This window comes from Mesocricetus auratus, unplaced genomic scaffold, assembly GCF_017639785.1.
Source record: "Mesocricetus auratus isolate SY011 unplaced genomic scaffold, BCM_Maur_2.0 Super-Scaffold_100014, whole genome shotgun sequence".
Classification (NCBI taxonomy): domain Eukaryota; kingdom Metazoa; phylum Chordata; class Mammalia; order Rodentia; family Cricetidae; genus Mesocricetus; species Mesocricetus auratus.
This window is the reverse complement of record NW_024429197.1, coordinates 50249809-50268331: the sequence shown is the minus strand read 5'-3', so window position 1 is coordinate 50268331 and position 18523 is coordinate 50249809. Positions and strand designations below refer to the sequence as shown.

Below are 18523 nucleotides of genomic sequence, written 5' to 3'. Positions count from 1 at the left end.
TGTGTGTGTGTGTGACCCAGGTTAATTTATAGCTACTGGGTTCAAGAGATTTTACTGCCTCAGTTTTCCAAGTAGCTGGGAGTACACACAGGTGCTACTATTGCATCCAACTAAGATGGAGACTTTAAAAAAATGTGTTTATTTTATGTGTATGAATATTTTGTGTACATTATGTTTGTGCACTATGTGCATGACTTTGTGCCTAAAGAAGTTAGAAGAGGGCATCAGCCCTTTGGAAATGGAGTTACAGATGGTTGTGAGCTGCCATGTGGATGCTAGGAACGGAAGCCAGTTTCTCTGCAAGAACAAGTGCTTTTAACCACTAGCCAACTCTCCACCCTCAAGAATGAAGAATTTTTGAAAGACCCTTTAAGTATTCAAATTCTTGGATTTGTTTATGCCTATGCTTATAGATATCATTCAAGCATATTCCCTTTTCATGATATAAACTTTATCTTTTAATTTACAATCTTGTACATATTATGATTAGTATTATTATTTGCTGCTTGTTAAGTACAAACAAACCTGCATTAAAAGAATACAGGTCCATGTTTGTTTCACAGAACTAAGTCTTAGGTATAACTGGGCCAACATTTGTTAAATTCCAGCATATGGGAGCCTGTGGAAGAAGCTGGGCATTTACTGTTAACTATGGATGGGGCAGAGTGCAGAATGCTCTTCCTACAAGGTGGCCTCTAGAAATGATTGCTTAAGCTCTGATGAGTAAATGTACCTGAAACCTAGGGCGGGAAGGGAGTGTCCTAGCAGGTCTACATAATCTCTCTGGGTAAGGCAAATGCCTGGAAGGAATACTCTTAGCTCTTTTCACATGACCAGAGATGATAAGGCATAATACTCACTGCACTTGTATTTGCTTAAACTATCTGTGAATGTCAACCTCATGTTTCTTTTGCTTTAATAATAAAAATGATTAGTCCTTTGTGTGCACCACTCCAGAGGTCTAATGCTTGGTCCTCCGGCTCTCCACGAAGGTCTTTGGAATAGTCTTTGATCCATAGAGACATAGCTTTCACTGGATAGGGGGTGGGTTAGCACAATAACTCAAAGTATCAGTTATCAGTGCACTTTTGTCTGCCGCGCCTGCTGCGCAGCCTGTGTCTGAGAATGTGCGGAGGGTGTCGGGGATTGACAACACAGAGACCCGTTCAACGATGTAAAGAAAACTTTAAGCAGGCCCCCAAAAGGCTCAAGAAAACTTCCCAAGAAAGGCCTCCCTCCAGAAAAGCTTCTGCTCTCTCCTTACCCTTGGCTGGTCTGCTCTGACACTAGAAACTGACTTGGGTGTGTCAGAAGAGGCAGTTAGTCTTTGGAAAAGGTGGAGGTCAGGGCAGTTCCCGTGGGCCAGCCCTTTTCAGGAACTTTTAGCCCTGGGCATTGTATTGTTTTTAGTAAACATGTTTTTAGTAAACATTGTCTTATAGCTGCCTACTCCCAGACTGATGGGGAAGTGGGTCTCTGCCTAAGGTCTGGTGTTCCCACATTGTAATGCTTTTGCCTGTTCTTTGTGGCATGATTCTGGAAAGTTGAAGAGAAATGGATGTTGTGTTGTATGCTTGCTTCTCCCTCCTGTTGGATAATTGCCTTGTTCACTGGTAATTTTTCTATTCATGTGAGTTTATTTCTATATTTTCATATAGTGATGAGTGAGCTCTCTCCCCTAAGAAAGAGGACTAGTTGTGAGCATTATATCATCTCTTATTTGATTACTGATAAGTTGTAACAAAGTACTTTTTATTGTAATCTATAAATAAATAGTGCCACTTGTGATTTTCACTATAGAACTATCTGTAAAATTGTGTGTGTGTGTGTGGATTTAGGAAGTCTTGTCAACATGTGTACTTTACCTGGAAGCTGGAGCTAAATTTTTATATTCTGTTTTTTAGTGTACTTGACTCCATGGAAATGTGTGCTTGTGTTTTGCTTGTTTGTTTTTTAATGGCAGAAGGCTTATATGGTAACTCCATATTCTTGTAACAGACAATCGCAAATCTTTGTTTCTTGTCACTTTGCCAAAATAGAATAGTCAATGGGTACACTGAGAAAGGATCTCTCATCGTCCTGTGGTTACCAATAAGCCAAGATCTCTCTGGGCTTAGTTTTATTATATGGAAAACAAAATAGTTAAACTAAATAAACTTGACAAAGCCTTTCTGACTTTAAAAAAATTTTATATTTATTTTTTGGTGACAGAGTCTGATATTACCCTGGCTATTCTGGAACTTGCTGTATATACCAGGCTGACCTGGAACTCACAGAGATCCATCTGCCTCAGCCTCCATATGTTGAGTTTAGAAGTGTGACAACAATGAGTGGTCTTTCTTACTTTTAATGAACAATTCCATGATTATTATTTTTTCTTTGTTATAAAATTTAATAGCTTGACTTCAGCCTCTCTACAACTGGATTCCAGTAGTTTGGCTCAGTGCTTAGCTGTGGATCTCTGCTTCTGCTTCCATTCATTACTGGATGAAGGCTCTATGATGGCAATTAAGGTAGTCATCAAACTGATAGGGAAATGGCCAGTTAGAGAGAGGTTGGAGTGATAATAGGAGCAAAGGAGTCAAGATCATGTTGGGGAAGCCCACAGAAACAACTGACCTGAGCAAGTGGGAGCTAACTGACTCTAAACTGACAACTGGGGAACCTGCATAAGAACAAACTAGTCCCCCTGAATGTGGGTGGCTATTGGGGGGCTTGGACAGTTTATGTGGCCACTCGCAGTGAAACCAGTATTTATCCCTAGTGCATGAACTGGGATTTTGGAGCCCTTTGTCTATGGAGGGATACCTTGCTCAGCCTACATACAGGGGGGAGGGCCTTTGTCCTGTTCCAAATGATGTGACAGACTTTGATGATTCCCTACACGGGAGGTCTTATCTTCTCTTAGGAGTGGATGGGGTATGAGTTGGGGAAAGTGTAGGTGGAGTGGGAGGGTGGGAGGGAGGGAGGGAGGGAGGGAGGGAGGGAGAGGGAACTGGGATTGGTATGCAAAAAATAAGTATAACACATAATAAAATCAATCGCCCAAAATCTAATATAACTGACTTCCAAGTATGTTGTGTGATATTACTAACTGTATGAATGTTGCTATGCAGTAGATCTCAAGAATGTTCTCATTGCTGATGAGAAGCTTCGCCTTAAATCTCCTTTCTTTAGCAACTAGCAACTACTATTACTTTATCCTCAATGAGTCTGGCCTCTTGGTACTTTATAGGAGCGAATTATCTGGTATTTGTCCGTTGTGCCTGGCTTGTTTGTCTTAGCATGATTCCTCAATGTTCAGCCAAGTTGTTCCATATGATAGGGTTTCCTTCCCTTTGAAGGCTGAATATCACGGGCAGCAATTTGTTCCTTCACCCCTCCATTAGTGGCCTGGGTTGACATCTAGGTTGTCTCTTTGTGAATGATGGTTGCAAATAATTCTGCAATGAATGTGAGTTTTTAGATAATCTTCTTGAAGTCTTCATTCCATTGTTAGTGGCAAATACTAAGAAGTGGGATTACTGGATATGTGATTGTTTTATTTGTCGTTTTTTTTCACTTTTTATTTGGTTGATTTTTTAAAAAATCTAATTTTTGGTTGCTTGATATGTTTGGTCATGCCAATTATCTCTTGATTACCATTTGTGGAGAGTATCCCTTTGCTTTCAGCTATGCGCTTTTAGCTCCCAAATGAGTGCTCTGCAGGCTGTACACAGTTGGACCTAGCTGGCCTCATCCATTCAGCTGCTTTGTCTTTAGGGCAGAGCTGGGTCCATTTACATTATGTGAAATGAGCAGTGTGAAAGAGCTTGCAGTTGTTAACTGCTTCTTGTCTGTCTGGTAGCTTTTTGTCCCACTTCTCTTGCTGTATTTTTTTGTCTGTGTTTATTTTTGGCTATCAGTTATTCATTTTCTTTTTTGCACTTTTAACAAATATTTATTTGTTTATTTTTGTGCACTGGTGTTTTGCCTGCACATATTTCTGTGTGAGGGTGCCAGATCCCCTGGAACTGGAGTTATCGACAGTGTGAAGTGCCATTTGGGTGCTGGGAATTGAACCTGAGTCTTCTGGAAGAGCATTCAGTGCTCTTAACCACGAAGCTGTCTCTCCAGGCTTCTTTTGTGTATTTTTATGGTTATTTCCCTTTTAGTCCACCTAAGCTCATGTAAAATATCATTTAGATGCAATAGTATTTTCAGGTGATAACTTCTCTGCATAGATTTCAATCACATACATACATGTTCTTTATTTCGTTCTCCTTTTATGTTACCTATACTGTGTATTTATAGATTTCATAGCTGTAGTTATTTATGTTTTTGTCTTTTAGCTCATATAATAGAATTGAAAGTGATACATGGGCCAGCAAGATGTCATGGCAGCTAAAAGTGGCAGTGGTGCTTCTCACCAAGCCTAATGGCTTGAGTTTGATCCTGGAACCCGTACAGTAGAAGGAGAGCATTGACTGCTTCAGCTTATCCTTTGACCTTCACACACGTACTGTGGCATGCCTCCCCCCATGCCCAACTAAATAAATGAGAAAAAAATTGTTCGTGTTTTATATGATGTTTCATGTTGCAGTGTTACAGGTTTTTGATAGTCTCTGTATTTCCTTTTCCAGCAAGCTTTATGCTTTTCTATGCCTCTGTGTTGTTGTCTAGTGTGCTTGGAAGGGGTCTCTAACCTTTTAGGCAGGCTTAGTGGTGATCTCATTCAAGCTTTTATGTATCTGAGAATGCTTTTCTTTTTCCTGATATTTGTAGTGTTTTGGTAGTTTTGCTAGATACAGTATTCTTGGTGAGTGCTCGTCCCTTAATGTATCATTTTGAATATGGATTTACTCCCTTCTGACTTGTGAGATTTCAGCTGAGAAATCTGCTGATAGTCTTAGGATTTTTGCACCAACCCCATGTTTTAAATCAATTTGTTCATCAAAGACTTAGAACTCTGAATCTGAAAAGAGAAAACACTGTGCTTTATGAAGCCACATAGCAAGGCAGGCAACAGCAGTGCGTTTATCAGCTGACTCGGCATCTAAGGTAAAATCCGAGCACTCTGTTATTTTCTTCCTGTACTGAAAGCAGCTGGGAAAGCAGGAGGCTCAAAAACTGGTAATGACATTTGGGTCAGGAAATACATGTGTAGGTGTTTCATTGTGATAATAGCAGCCTATGCTTCTAGACCAAAATATTTTTCATAGATGTGATTAATTTGTGTTTTTCTAGTGTAGTATCTTTGCTTCATTCTTTCTAGCTGTGTGTTTACCTAATTTAGGTTGTGAATGTCAAAAGAATGATAAGTCAAAGATTATGTAGTGTAAACATTTCTGACATTTTTGTTTGTTTGTTTGTTTATTTGTTTTGTTTCTGAACCAGACAGAGGAAATGGTGACTGCTTCTTGAGGGCCAAGGCTCTTAAAGAAAATATACTTTTAGGGCATGAATACAGTATTTTATTTCTGTCCTGACAATATAATTGAAACATTTGTTTAAAAGACACATGATGAAATACACTATTTTATAAAATGCCACTAAGTGCACTGATTGCCATTCCCATGACTAAGGATCTGTCAGAAGGCCCTGGTAGAAACCATCACATGCGGGATAATTGGTTGAGACCAGTAGAAAGCAATCTAAGATAACCTTTTGTTTTTTAATTAAAATGGGAAATAAGAAGCCAGTTCAAAAAATTGTCTTCTTTTATTTGTCCAAAGTGAAAGCACTGGAATTTCCATTCCAGCAAAGCCCTAGCACATGTGAAAATACTTAGGAATTCTGGCTGTGTACTATGAGGTTGTCTTCCGTGCTGGCCTTGCCTACATGCTGCTGTGATATACTGTGGTGAGGATCATTAGCAAATTAATTTTTTAGCTGTCGTACATTTTGGTGGTAGGATTAAGAGGACACTTTATCTACTTGAAATTAAAGTCAGTGCCCTCTAAGAAGCTTAGAAGAAATGGGCTTTCTAAAATAGAAGACATGAGTAGACGCTGCATACAAGCCTTTGAAATGTGGAGTGTGGCCGGTTAGGATTTGAACTGCATGCTCGTCCATCAAGCTAACCCTGAATCGTAGGAAAGACTCATGCATTATTTTAAGTGGAGATTTTGTTTGTTCTTTTGAGACCGGACTTTTTAGTACATGCTCGCTTTAACTCACTATATAACCTCATCAACCCCAAATCTGTAGTCCTCTGGCCTCAGTATTTGTAGCGCTGGGATTGTGGTACATGCCACCATGCCAAATTTTTTTTTTCTTTTTCCTTTTACAAACTGGTTTTTAATTTTTTTGCAACTAAAATATAATTGTACCTTTTTCCTCCTTCCTTTTCCTCCCTTCAACTTTCCTATGTCCCTTGCTCTTAAGTCATGGCTTTTTTTGTTATTTACTACATATTTGTGTATAAATATATCAATACAACCTTCTCAGTCTCTTCAGTGTTGTTTGTTTGTATATGATTTCAGGTCTGACCATTGGTACTGGATAAGCAATTAAGGGGCTCATCGCCAGAAGAAAGCTAATATTGTCTCATTAGCAATTAGTTGCTTTAAGTTCTCTGTCAAGGGATATGCCCATGTGAGACTTCCCTTTTCCACATTACATGTATATTTTTAATACTGTCCTTCAGGTGTACTTAGGAAGCCTTATTGTGAATGGATCCTAGGTGAAGTTTCCCTTTCATTTCTAGAAGGCACAATCTCGTAGCACATTTCCTGGTTCTCTGCCTTTTAGAATCATTCTGTCCTCCTCCCTGCCCTGTCCCATATTACTGAGATGTAGGTACAGGAATTGTGTTCATTTGGGCTGGGCACACCGCAATTAACCTGTTCTCTGAATTTGACCAGTGGTGTCCCGTCCCCCCCCCGTCATGGTCTCTGTCTATACCAAAGAAAAGTTTCTTTGATGAGGGTTGAGATCTATGTTTACCTTTGGGTATGATGATTAGTATATAGAATGCAGTTAGGAAATTTGTTAGCCTAGTCAAGAGGTAATAGGAAGTTGTCCTCTAAGATCCATGATCTCACTAACTCTGGATAACTGGGTACGTTTCTAGGACCTTTCTGGTAAGCAAGCCTTAAGTCCAGTTAGAAAGCTTTTGTTTACTACGAAGATATGGGTGCCACTATTGCACCCTTAGGAATATCTTGCTATGCTGGTTATTGTTGTGATTCACAGACTTCACAGCTGGACAGGAGTATTGATGCCCCCCTTACCCTGCCCCCTCCCACAGCAACTTGCACAACATCTTTTAGTATGTTGAAAGCTAGTCCACAGGGAAGAGGCTTTTAGGTCAACTCAGATCCTTGGGATCTTGAGTATGACTTCAGTCTCTAGGAGGGAATCAAATATGTCCAGTTCTTGAATTGAATTCTAAAGTGTCTTATTAAGCTATAGTATGCATAAAACACAGTTCACTCACCAAAAGTGTTTATGCTTTTACTGTATTTATAGAATTGTATAGGTATTAGAGATTGTTTCTGCTATTCAACATCCCTTGCTTTTAGGACTAGTGCCTTTCACCAAATAATTCAGATGGAATTTTAATAGGGATTTCACTGAATGGAGATCACTGTAGAAAATTACCATCTTAACCTTTATTCTTATGGCCAGTGAATAAACTGATTCTCTCATTTTATTGTGTTATGCATAAAGATCGAAACACAGTTTATAGAGACATTGTAAACTGTTAGCCTCATTTGTAGTACCCTGATTTTAATTATTTCATACAAAAATAACCTAACCGGATACAATACTATGTGGAGTTATTTATTGTTTGTTTAGTTTAAATTTTGACTGTCTATTTGAACTCTAAACTTCTTTGGGGTAGCCTATATATAAGTTTATTATTATTTGGTGTCATACTTGATTAAGAAGCTATGTTTAGAAACTAATATTTGAAAGCTCATTATAATAGAGTTGGAATATGAATGCTAGTATGAAATTGCTGTTAATAGCAAATAGGTGACATTTCTAATCCTAATTCATCCACAGTCATGTTTTTGCTTTGAAGAAATAAAAGATGAGCATTGCTTTCTGGAGTTCACAAAAAAGGCCCAATTAACATGTCCTTTAAATTTATCTTAGGTACCAAATCTGATTCCAGTTTTGATGTTCAAATTGGGAAGACCATTAGAGCCTGTATTATACAATGACATATTATATACTTTACCTACTCTTGGTGTTCATAAGGTTAGTATATCAACTGGCTGATTCTTTTGGTTGGGGGAGAAACCTAAATAGCAGTGATTTCTGTTTCATATTATGTGATTTTTAAAAAACTTTTTTCTTTAAATTAGAAACAAGCTTGCTTCACATGTGACTTCCAGCTCCCTCTCCCTCCGCTTCTTCTCCCTACCCCCACCAGCCTCCCCAACTGCCCTCCCAATCCCCACTTCTCTCCCCAGGGAGGGTGAGGCCCCCCCATGGGAGATCTACAGAACCTGTCATTTCATCCAGTGTAGGGCCTATGCCCTCCCCCATGTATCCAGGTTGAGAGAGGCATCCCTTGCTGTGGAATGGGTTCCCAAAGTCCATTTATATGCCAGGGATAAATACTGATCTACTACCCAAAGCCACATGGATTGCTGAGGCTTCCTCACTAACACCCAAATTTAGGGGGTCTGGATCAGTCCCATGCTGGCCTCTCAGCCATCAGTCTGGGGTCCAAGAGCTCCCCCTTGTTCAGGTCAGCTGTCTCTGTGGGTTTTACCCACCTGGTCTTGACCCCTTTGCTCATCACTCCTCCCTCTCTGCCACTGGCTTTTAGGAGTTCAGTTCAGTGTTTAGCTGGAAGTGTTTGTCTCTGCCTCCGACTTCCACTGGATGAAGGCTCTAGGATGGCATATAAGGTAGTCATCAAACTCATTATCAGGAAAGGGCATTTCAGGTAGCCTCTCCATTGCTTAGTTTGCTGGTTGGTGTCATCCTTGAAATCTCACTAGTGCCAGATCTCTCCTCAAACCTATAATGTCTCCCTCTATTATGGTATTTCTTATCCTGCTCTCCTCTGTTCTACCCCCAACTGAACCTTCCTACTCCCCCATGTCCAACTCTCCCCTCCTCTTCTCCTCTTCTCCCCCCCCCCATGCTTCCAATCCATGCAAGCAATCCTGTTTCCTCCCCCTTCTCTGGGGTACTATGCATATTTTTCCTAGGGTCCTCCCATTTTCCCAGAATTTCTGGCAGTGGGATTGTAGCTGGCAATCTCCTGATCCATGTCTAAAATCCATATATGAGTGAGTACATACCATGTTTTTCCTTTTGTGACTGGGTTACCTCACTCAGGATGGTTTCTTCTAGTGCCATCCATTTGCCTGCAAATTTCAAGACTCCATTTTTTCCCATTGTGTAAATGTACCCCATTTTCTCTATCTACTTTTTAGTCAAGGGGCATCTAGTTTGGTTCCAGGTTTCTAGCTATTACAAATAATGTTGCTATGAACATAGTGGAACAGATGTCCTTGTTGTATGAATGTGCATCTTTTGGGTATGCCTAAGTATGGAATTGCTGGATCTTGTGGTAGACTGATTTTCATTTTCCTGAGCTATCTCCATACTGATTTCCAAAGTAGCTGTACAAGTTGGCAATCCCACCAGCAGTGGAGGAGTGTTCCCCTTTCTCCACATCCTCTCCAACACAAACTGTTATTGGTGTTTTTGATTCTAGCCATTCTGACAGGAGTAAGATGGTATCTCAGAATTGTTTTGATTTGCTTGTTAGAGGAATCACTATGAGTTTTCCACCATTTAGTTTTATGTTGGCCATTGGTTTGCTGTATATAGCTTTTATTATGATTAGGTATGTTCCTGTTATCCCTGATCTCTCTAATACATTTATCATGAAGGGATGTTGGGTTTTGCCAAAGGCTTTTTCATCATCTAGTGAGATGGTCATGTTATTTTTGTTTCTCATCTTGTTTATATCGTGGATTACGTTGATGGATTTTCATATGTTGAATCATCCCTGCATCCCTGGGATGAAGCCTACTTGATCATGGTGGATGAGTTTTCTGATGTGTTCTTGGATCTGATTTGCCAGTATTTTGTGGAACATTTTTGTATCAATGTTCATGAGGGATATTGGTCTGAAGTTCTCTTTTTTAGTTGTGTCTTTGTGTGGCTTGGTTACCAAAGTTATTGAAGCCTCATAAAAAGAGTTTGGCAATGACCCTTCTTCTTCTGTTTCATGGAATACTTTGAAGAGAATTGGTATTAGCTGTTCTTTGAATTTCTGGTAGAATTCTGCAATGAAGCCATCTGGATCTGGGCTTTTTTTTTGGTTGGTAGACTTTTGATGATTTCTTCTACTTCATTAGAGGTTATAGGTCTATTTAAATTGTTTATTTGTTCTTGATTTAATTTTATTAAGTGATATCTTTCCAGAAAATTGTCCATTTCCTTTAAATTTTTGAATTTTGTGGAGTACAGGTTTTCAAAGTACGACCTGATGATTCTATTTCCTCAGTGTCAGTTGTTATGTCCCCCTTTTCATTTCTGATTTTTTAAAATACTATGTTCTCTCTCTGCCTTTTGGTTAGTTTGGATAAGGGTTTATCGATCTTGTTAATTTTCTCAAAGAACCAACGCTTTGTTTCATTGATTCTTTGTATTGTTTTCTTTGTTTCTACTTCATTGATTTCAGCCTTCAATTTGATTATTTCCTGGCATCTACTCCTCCAGGGTGAGTTTGCTTCTTGTTGTTCTAGAGCTTTCAATTTTGCTGTTAATTCTCTAGTGTGACTGTTCTACAGTTATTTCATGTGAGCACTTAGTGCTATGAACTTTCCTCTTAGCAGTGCTTTCAAAGTATCCCATAAGTTTTGGTATGTTGTGAATTCATTCTCATTGAATTCTAGGAAGTCTTAAATTTCTTTTTTTTAATTTCTTCATTGACCCAAGGATGATGCAATTGTGCATTATTCTGTTTCCATGAGTTTGTAGAGTTTCTGTAATTTGCGTTGTTGCATTCTAATTTTAACACATGGTGGTCTGATAAGATACATGAAGTTATTCCAATTTTTTTGTACCTGTTGAGGTTTGATACATTGCTTAGTACGTGGTCAAGTTTTGAGAAGGTTCCATGTGGTTCTGAGAAGAAGATATATTCTTTTGTGTTTGGATGGAATGTTCTATCGATGTATGTTAAACCCAATTATGTCGTATAAACCCAATTATGTCATAACTTCTATTAATTCCTTTGTTTCTTTGTTAAGTTTCTGTCTAGTAGTCCTGTATAGTGGTGAGAGTGGGTTGTTGAAGTCTCTCACTATAAATGAGGTTTTTTTGTGTGTGTGATTAAAGTTTTAGTAATATTTTACTAAATAGTAATTTTACAAACGTGGATGCCTTTGTATTTGGGGCATAGATGTTCAGAATTGAGACTTCATCTTTGTGTATTTCTCCTGTGATGAGTATGAAATGACCTCCTTCATCTCTTTTGATTGATAATAATTTAAAGTCTAGTTTGTTAGATTTTAGGATTGCTACCCCCGCTTGTTTCTTGGGTCCATTTGATTGGAAACTCTTTTCTCAACCTTTAACTCTGAGATTTTGTTGTAAATGTTTTGAGTTCCTTTGAGGTGGGTTTCTTCACCTTCTTCTTTACCTACTATTTTTAGGTTTGGTCTTTTCACGGTATCCCATATTTCCTGGATATTTTGTGTCCGGGATTTGTTGGACTTAAGGTTTTCTTTGGTTGATGAATCTCGCAGTGTATCTTCAATACCTGAGATTCACTCTTCCATCTCTTGTATTCTATTGGTTTTGCTTGCATCTGTAATACCTGACCATTTGCCCAGCTTTTCTGTTTCCAACATTCCCTCAGATTGTCTCTATTTCAACTTTCAACACTTGGACTGTTTGAATTGTTTCTTTCAATTTTTGCTTAGTCTTTTCCTCCATTTCTTGCATTTTTTTTGGTTTGTTTTTTCTTCCATTTCTTTAGGGGATTTTCTCATATCCTCTTTGAGGGCCTCTATCATTTTCATGAAGTTGCTTTTAAGGTCATTCTCTTCTGCTTCATCTGCATTGGGATGTTCAGGTCTTGCTGTTGTAGGTCTCTAGACTCTAGTGGCATCATCTTGTTTTTTCTGTTGCTGAGTGCATTGTCTTCTTCCCATCTGTTCTCCCAGTGGGTTCAGAAGGAGTCTCTTCTTCTCCTGGTGAGCACAGAACCAAGGTTCCCTTCTAGTGAGTGCAAGAAGGTCCAATACTCTGGTGGCTCTCCTCTTCGTGTAGATGGAGGTGGGTCTAGTGCCAGGGCTTTGGCATTATCAGGGTGGGCTGGACCCAGTCGAGGATGGGATCCACAGTAAGCATTCCCCAGGCCTCAGGTGGTTGTGCACTGGGCACAGTAAAGTGGGCAGGAAACAGGCCCAGGCTTGCCTAGTCCCTTGGGCAGAGAGAGGTACTAGGATGTTGCCAGTCTCTGAGTGGGTTGCCTCCTGCCGGGATGGGAACAAAGTGGCAGGCCCCAGGCCTCAGCTTGTTGTGAGCAGGGCCCATATTAAGCAATTTTATGTCCTAATTTTGTCATGATCATTAATTCCCATTTTATTTTTGTTTTAGAGTATTTAATGCCTACAGATAAATTATTATAATATGTAAAAATTTAACCTTCAAAATACCTGTTTTTGTTCTCTGAGTTAGTGCCCTGTTCCTCAATTTGCTTGCTAGTCCTTCCCAAAGCTATATCCCTTCCTCTTAGAAGATGGGTACCAAGTAATCTTACACTTGGTCTTATTCATAGCAAAGAGTTTAAAATGCCTATTGCAACCCTGAAGTTCCCTTCCTTCATGAAAAAAGTTTCCTTAATATTTTCTAGGTATGCATAGGGCAGATTCTGCGGGTAATCCAACTCCTTGGGACCACTCCTCGACTACGAGCTGTCACATTGCGCCTGTTGACATCTCTGTGGGAAAAACAGGTGAGCTTAGATATACACTTGTTGCATATTAAGTGTATCCCTTTTTCTGAAGAAAATAGTTATGTGACAGTGTGACTTACTATTACTATAGTGGTATCGTCAATAACTGTACTGACAAATTTTGATTTATTGTGGTGTATTTAATCAGTTAAATAGTCAATTGTTTTTTACTCAAATTGAGACCATAAAATAATCTTATTGTTCTACGTCTGACATTTATTTCTCCATTTGTGTGATACAGTAATAGAAATTCTCTTGTGATTAGAGCCTTTGTAGGTGGGTGTGAAATTCTCACTTGTTTTCTGGTATGAGCAAGTGACAGGTCTGTAAGAAATGCCTCTATAATCACAACTGCATTCTTCTCTGCTGATTAGCAGATTCTTTATAATTTTTAATGCAAATTCGATATTTGGAGGTGAAAATGCTGCATAAAAGGAGGTAATCATTATTCAGCTTGAGTTAGGAAATTACTTCTTTTTGTGGTATTGTCCTATTAGGATCGTGTGTACCCTGAACTGCAGCGTTTCATGGCCATGTCTGATGCGCCCTCTCTCTCTACGAGCAAGGAGCTCCAGTGGGAGAAACTTATTGCAAAAGCTGCGTCCATTAGAGATATCTGTAAACAGAGGTAAGATGGGCTTCATTCTTTAGGATGCATGTCCCAAGTAATTACTTTTCACTTTTGTTTTAAAATATAGAAATATTTATTATTTTTCAAAACCAAGTATGCTTTTCCCTTTTAGTTTAGGTTTTGCATTTTACTAGGTAGTGTATTTATGTCCCCTTCTGGGTAACAATTTAATATTATAGTAACATATATTATGTCATGTTTTCCATTTTTTCTGTGTATAGATACGTGACAGCTAAGCAGTAGACTGTAGGCATAAACAGTTCATTGCTGTTTCATTTTGAGATGGGGGTGTCACTGGTTTTCCCAGGCTGACCTTGAACTCAGGATCCTCCTGTTTCAGCCTCTTGTGTGCCACAGTGTCCCTCTTGGGCCAGATTCTTGTATGCACTTACAGTAGGACAGGCCTTCTTGTGACTTGTATAGAATTACTATAACACAGGAGAAGGTGATGTTGGGTGTCCTTCTGTCCTCCAGGCTTTTAGGAAAGCATGAAGACAGAGCTGGCACCTGTTCTAGGTTAGGGGTAAATCAAAGCACTAAAGCATGAAACAGCACGGGCAAAGCTCTATTTGCTCAAGTTGCTTTTCTTTTTCTTTTTCCTCCCTAGAATGGGGTGAGATAAAAGTATGTAGAGGAGCTAGATTGGGTAGAGGAGCTAGATTGGGTAGAGGAGCTAGGTTGGTGGACTTGACATCATTTCTAGGTCAGTAGCTTCACATGTGCTAGACTACAGCATTGTAGAATTCCTGTAAATATATTCTCACTTCTGTTCAGGATCCCAATATAAATGATGTCTCCTGAAGGTGTGTAGTAGTTTGATACCATTGTTGATTTCATGCCTGATTTCTGTTCCCAGTAAAATCTTGAGCCAGAATGTGTAAGTTTGGTCTATTTTCTAAGCCTTTTGCAACATAATTACAGTAGGAATCTAAGGCACAAGAAAGCTACACTTCATGTAATCCAAGACCTGTGTATCTGGCTTTTATTAAAATGTAGGCATAGGACACATTCAGAGACGCTGTTCTTAGCAGATGTTCTTATTATACACAGAAGGTTGAAGTGCAGGGAAGTTTGCCCATCAGACCAGATCAGGAGTGAGAGCTTACTCATGTTCTTTTCAGTTTTGTCAAATTTGTCAGTTTTTACCCAGTTTGGGAAAATCATTTTCTTCTGTGGGTCAATGAGACAGAAGAATTCTTTCAGGAATTTTCATTTTATGGATGATTTGTTAATTAGAGAAAAGTGTTATATCCTTGAGACTTTCAGGGAATAGATTTGAGCAATTGTTAGTTTAAGGTATTCTGGGTGACAAGACATATGTGGATGAGGTAGAAGAAGGGCAGAGGACATGGGTGGATGTCGTGCCTGGTCTGGGGGGTCGCACAGTCAGTTATCACTTGCGTTAGTGTCTTTATCATCATGGTGATGATAAACATAATCGCCCTTTTCAGATCACTGCCCTGAGTCATAGATGGCTCACTTAGTGGGAAGGCACGAGGACCTGAATTTCGACCCCCAGTGCCCATGTGGTATGAAAGCTGAGCATGCTGGTGCATGTGCTCACCCCAGTGGCATAGGAGTGGAGACGGTTGGGTCCCTGGGGTTTTTCTAGCTTAAAAAGTAAACTCCAGGTCCAGTGACAGACCTTGTCTAAGAAAATAAGGCAGAGAGTGACTGAGGATAGACATCAGGTGTCAACTTTGTCCTCCATGTGTGCCTTCATAGCCAAGTAAACCTGCAGGGGAAACAGTACCTACCCACACAAGTGTGTCCCTGCACATATGCATGTGCATGTAGATACCTGTACGTCTGCGTGCCTGTGCACCGATTTGTAAAAGTGTCTTTTTTAACTGCTCTATAAAAATCAACATTAAATTGCAGCAGAAATAATCATAATATAAAGATTTTGAAGGACATGTGTTGTTAGAATTTGAGGGTGTAACTTTAGTAGGTACATGGGTTAAGAAAAACAATTAATACTTTCATTATAATCAAAAGATGTGGGAATAATAATAGCTCTTTGGCTCTAATTATGATTTGAAACTGTCATTTGTTCTAGGCCCTATCAACATGGTGCAGATATGTTGGCAGCCATTTCTCAGGTGTTGAATGAATGTACCAAGCCCGATCAAGCTACCCCAGCTGCCTTGGTTTTACAAGGTCTTCATGCACTCTGCCAGGCTGAGGTAGGCATTTCTGAATGGTTTTTGTATAGCTCTTAAGCTGCTTTATAAGGATGTAAGATCAGATTTGGGTAAGTGAGGGATTTAGTTTCACCAGTTTAACACTCTGTATAGACCCTGTTGCCTATTTTTGGTTTTTCTTCTGTCTTACTTATTTTTGCTAAGTTGAGCAGCTGTTTATAGAGCTGTTGGATGTGTTTACTTCTTAATTTTTTGATTAAAGACCTTTAGAATCAGTTAAGGCAAAGAAGTAACTATGGGTCAGGGACACTTGTGTAGTCGGAGTAAATAGTGATTGTCTTGAAGGCTGGCAAAGGGATCTTCCCTTCCTGATGATTGGATTTGTCAGATGGGTGTATAGCAGAACAAACTTGCAAATTATTGCCTGAAAACTAGACTATTCCCAGAGTGACAGTATATCAAAGAGAATCTTTACTGCTTTGAAGAATTAGTATAATCATGTCAAAGGCCACCCATTGGTTTGACCAGTGTTTTGATACAGTGAGTGTGCATACTGCAGTTTTTAAGGGAATAAGAAGTCTCTTAAACTTGTAGCTAATTGTGGTTGATAATGATGAAAAATGCTATAATAAACAACAACAAAATTGATTGTTTTTGTGTTAAATACTTTCTATGCGGTTCAAAAATTGCAGTATAGTTATTAGCAGGAAAGCAGACGTCAGAGAGCAGTTCAGCATTTACTCAGGATGCTGGCTTGAGAATAATCTCTGCGATTTGAATGCTCCCTCTTCCCCACAGGGACTACAGTTCCTGTTCAACAAAGCTGCATCCTCAGGATAATTCTTTCAGATTTGCCTCCCTGTAGCTGCAAACTTGTTAGGCCTTCACAAGATTGATACAGCAGGTGACTGGTCACTGAACTGTGAACTTCTATTTTCTGTTGCTTCAGTCAATCATCTGTCATTGAAAGGCACTTTTTAAAAAACCAATTATATCACCTTCCTAATATAAATAGCTAGATCTTATTTTTAAACAGATTTTTAACAACAACGTTGAGAAAACAATGCTTCATTTTCTTCCATCCCCCCAAGACCATTTTTGCCATTTTGAAGTATTTCCTTTAGATTTTTATTTCAATTAACAAAATTGACAAAATAGTAATTTAGTTTTCTTGTTCTTTTAATTCCAACCCCTTCCTCTATCTTCTGCTCCTAGTGTAAGGCTCAAGCCTTAATTTTTTGGAAATGCCTGGAGTTTTGCAAGGACTTTCCACCATCCATTTATCTAAGATATCAGTACTCACTATGGTTAGTACTGAAGGTAGAAAAAAACGTTGTCTGGTGTGGTAGAAAACATCCTTGTTTTTAGATAGTCATGAAAATGTACTTGAAAAATACCAAGAGATACCAGAATATATCCTTTGGTTAATTTACTTAGTCATATTTATGCTTCAAGTAATGATAAAAGGAGAGTGCATACAGGAAGTTCCTAGCCTATTATCTGCCCATTCTGGTGCTCTCTATATGTTTGACTTGGCCCTGATTAGTCGGTACCTAGTTAGATAGGATCTATCAAGGAGGATCTTCATGGTTCTTTTCTCTTTTCCTTGACCCCATATAATGTATGATGATGACTTGATTTCTTTTTACAGCAGTATTTTCTCCCTCATCATTACAGCTGTAGTTCCTTCATTGTATGCTTATAGGAGACCATTTGGGATTACTGAATACTTAACCCTAAATCTATTCACTGACTCAAACCATTTCTTATAAAAATAAATTTGAGCACAGTGTGATACTTTTCCAGTGTTCTTCCTAGAGTAGTGGTTCTCAGCCTTCCTTCCTTCCTCCCCTCTCATTAAAGTTCTCAATCTTCCTAATGCTGCAACCCTCATGTTGTAGTGATCCCCAACCATAAAATTATTTCATTGCTACTTCATTACTGTAATTTATTAGTGTTATTTATCATAATATAATTATCTGATATTAAGGATATCTGATATGAGACCTCAACGGGTCATGACCCACAGATTGAGAACTACTGTCCTAGAGGAATATATCATATGTAGGTATTTTTTTTATAAAGCTCATCTCTTATAAAATTAACAATACCAAATTTCCCAAATATTGTTTATAAATTTTTATTTTCACTTAATGGGGCTGCTTATAATTGGTTAATGATCACAACCAATCTCTTTTTAAAGGTAAAAGGGGATTATGGTATAAAAATGAATACTTTATAATGGTATGATTTTTCATTTTTTGATACAAATTTAAGGTCAAGTTTGTGATATGTATATTTCTCCTCTTGATTAAGTATTGTGTTTATACTAATATTTTAAATATAATGTATAATTAAGTACAGATTATAGATAGTTACGTATAATAGTCAGAACTTACAGTTAGGTAAGTTAGGTTTTCTAGATATACAGAGATATATTTGCGATAGATAGTCTTCAAACCTATCAAAGACCTTCAGAAAGTGGCATTTAAAATGGTTTAGGATTTTTTCTTGACAATGAGAAATGTCTGCTCCTGACAACACCAATTACTTCTGAGAGGAAGATGGGCATCGAAGAAACTCGTTATGGACTTGACTTTCAACATGGCAAGATTAGCCATTTGGGCAAGAAAGTGTTCTTGCCTGGATGGTTTGACTGTTGCTGTATAAACTGGATATACAGGACCCACAGGAAAGTGACTACTAAACTCGAACAGTCCTACAGGGTTCCTACTTCATGGAAGAATCTGCTAGACATTCTACAGGACACAGAAAAATGACTGATAAACTGCCAATGCAGGCTGATAGTTTAAAATTTCTTGC

At 38.7% G+C, this 18523-nt stretch overlaps 1 protein-coding gene across 3 annotated transcripts in view; it reads left to right on the top strand.

Annotated features, from left to right (window-relative positions):
* Window positions 1–18523, top strand: part of Focad (focadhesin) — a 319451-nt gene that overhangs the window by 134500 nt on the left and 166428 nt on the right. For all 3 annotated transcript variants that reach the window (XM_040757181.1, XM_040757180.1, XM_040757182.1), the window contains 4 exons: window positions 8086–8190; window positions 12824–12925; window positions 13423–13553; window positions 15616–15742. In XM_040757181.1, coding sequence (XP_040613115.1) covers window positions 8086–8190; window positions 12824–12925; window positions 13423–13553; window positions 15616–15742 — 465 coding nt within the window. The remainder of the gene's footprint in view (window positions 1–8085; window positions 8191–12823; window positions 12926–13422; window positions 13554–15615; window positions 15743–18523) is intronic.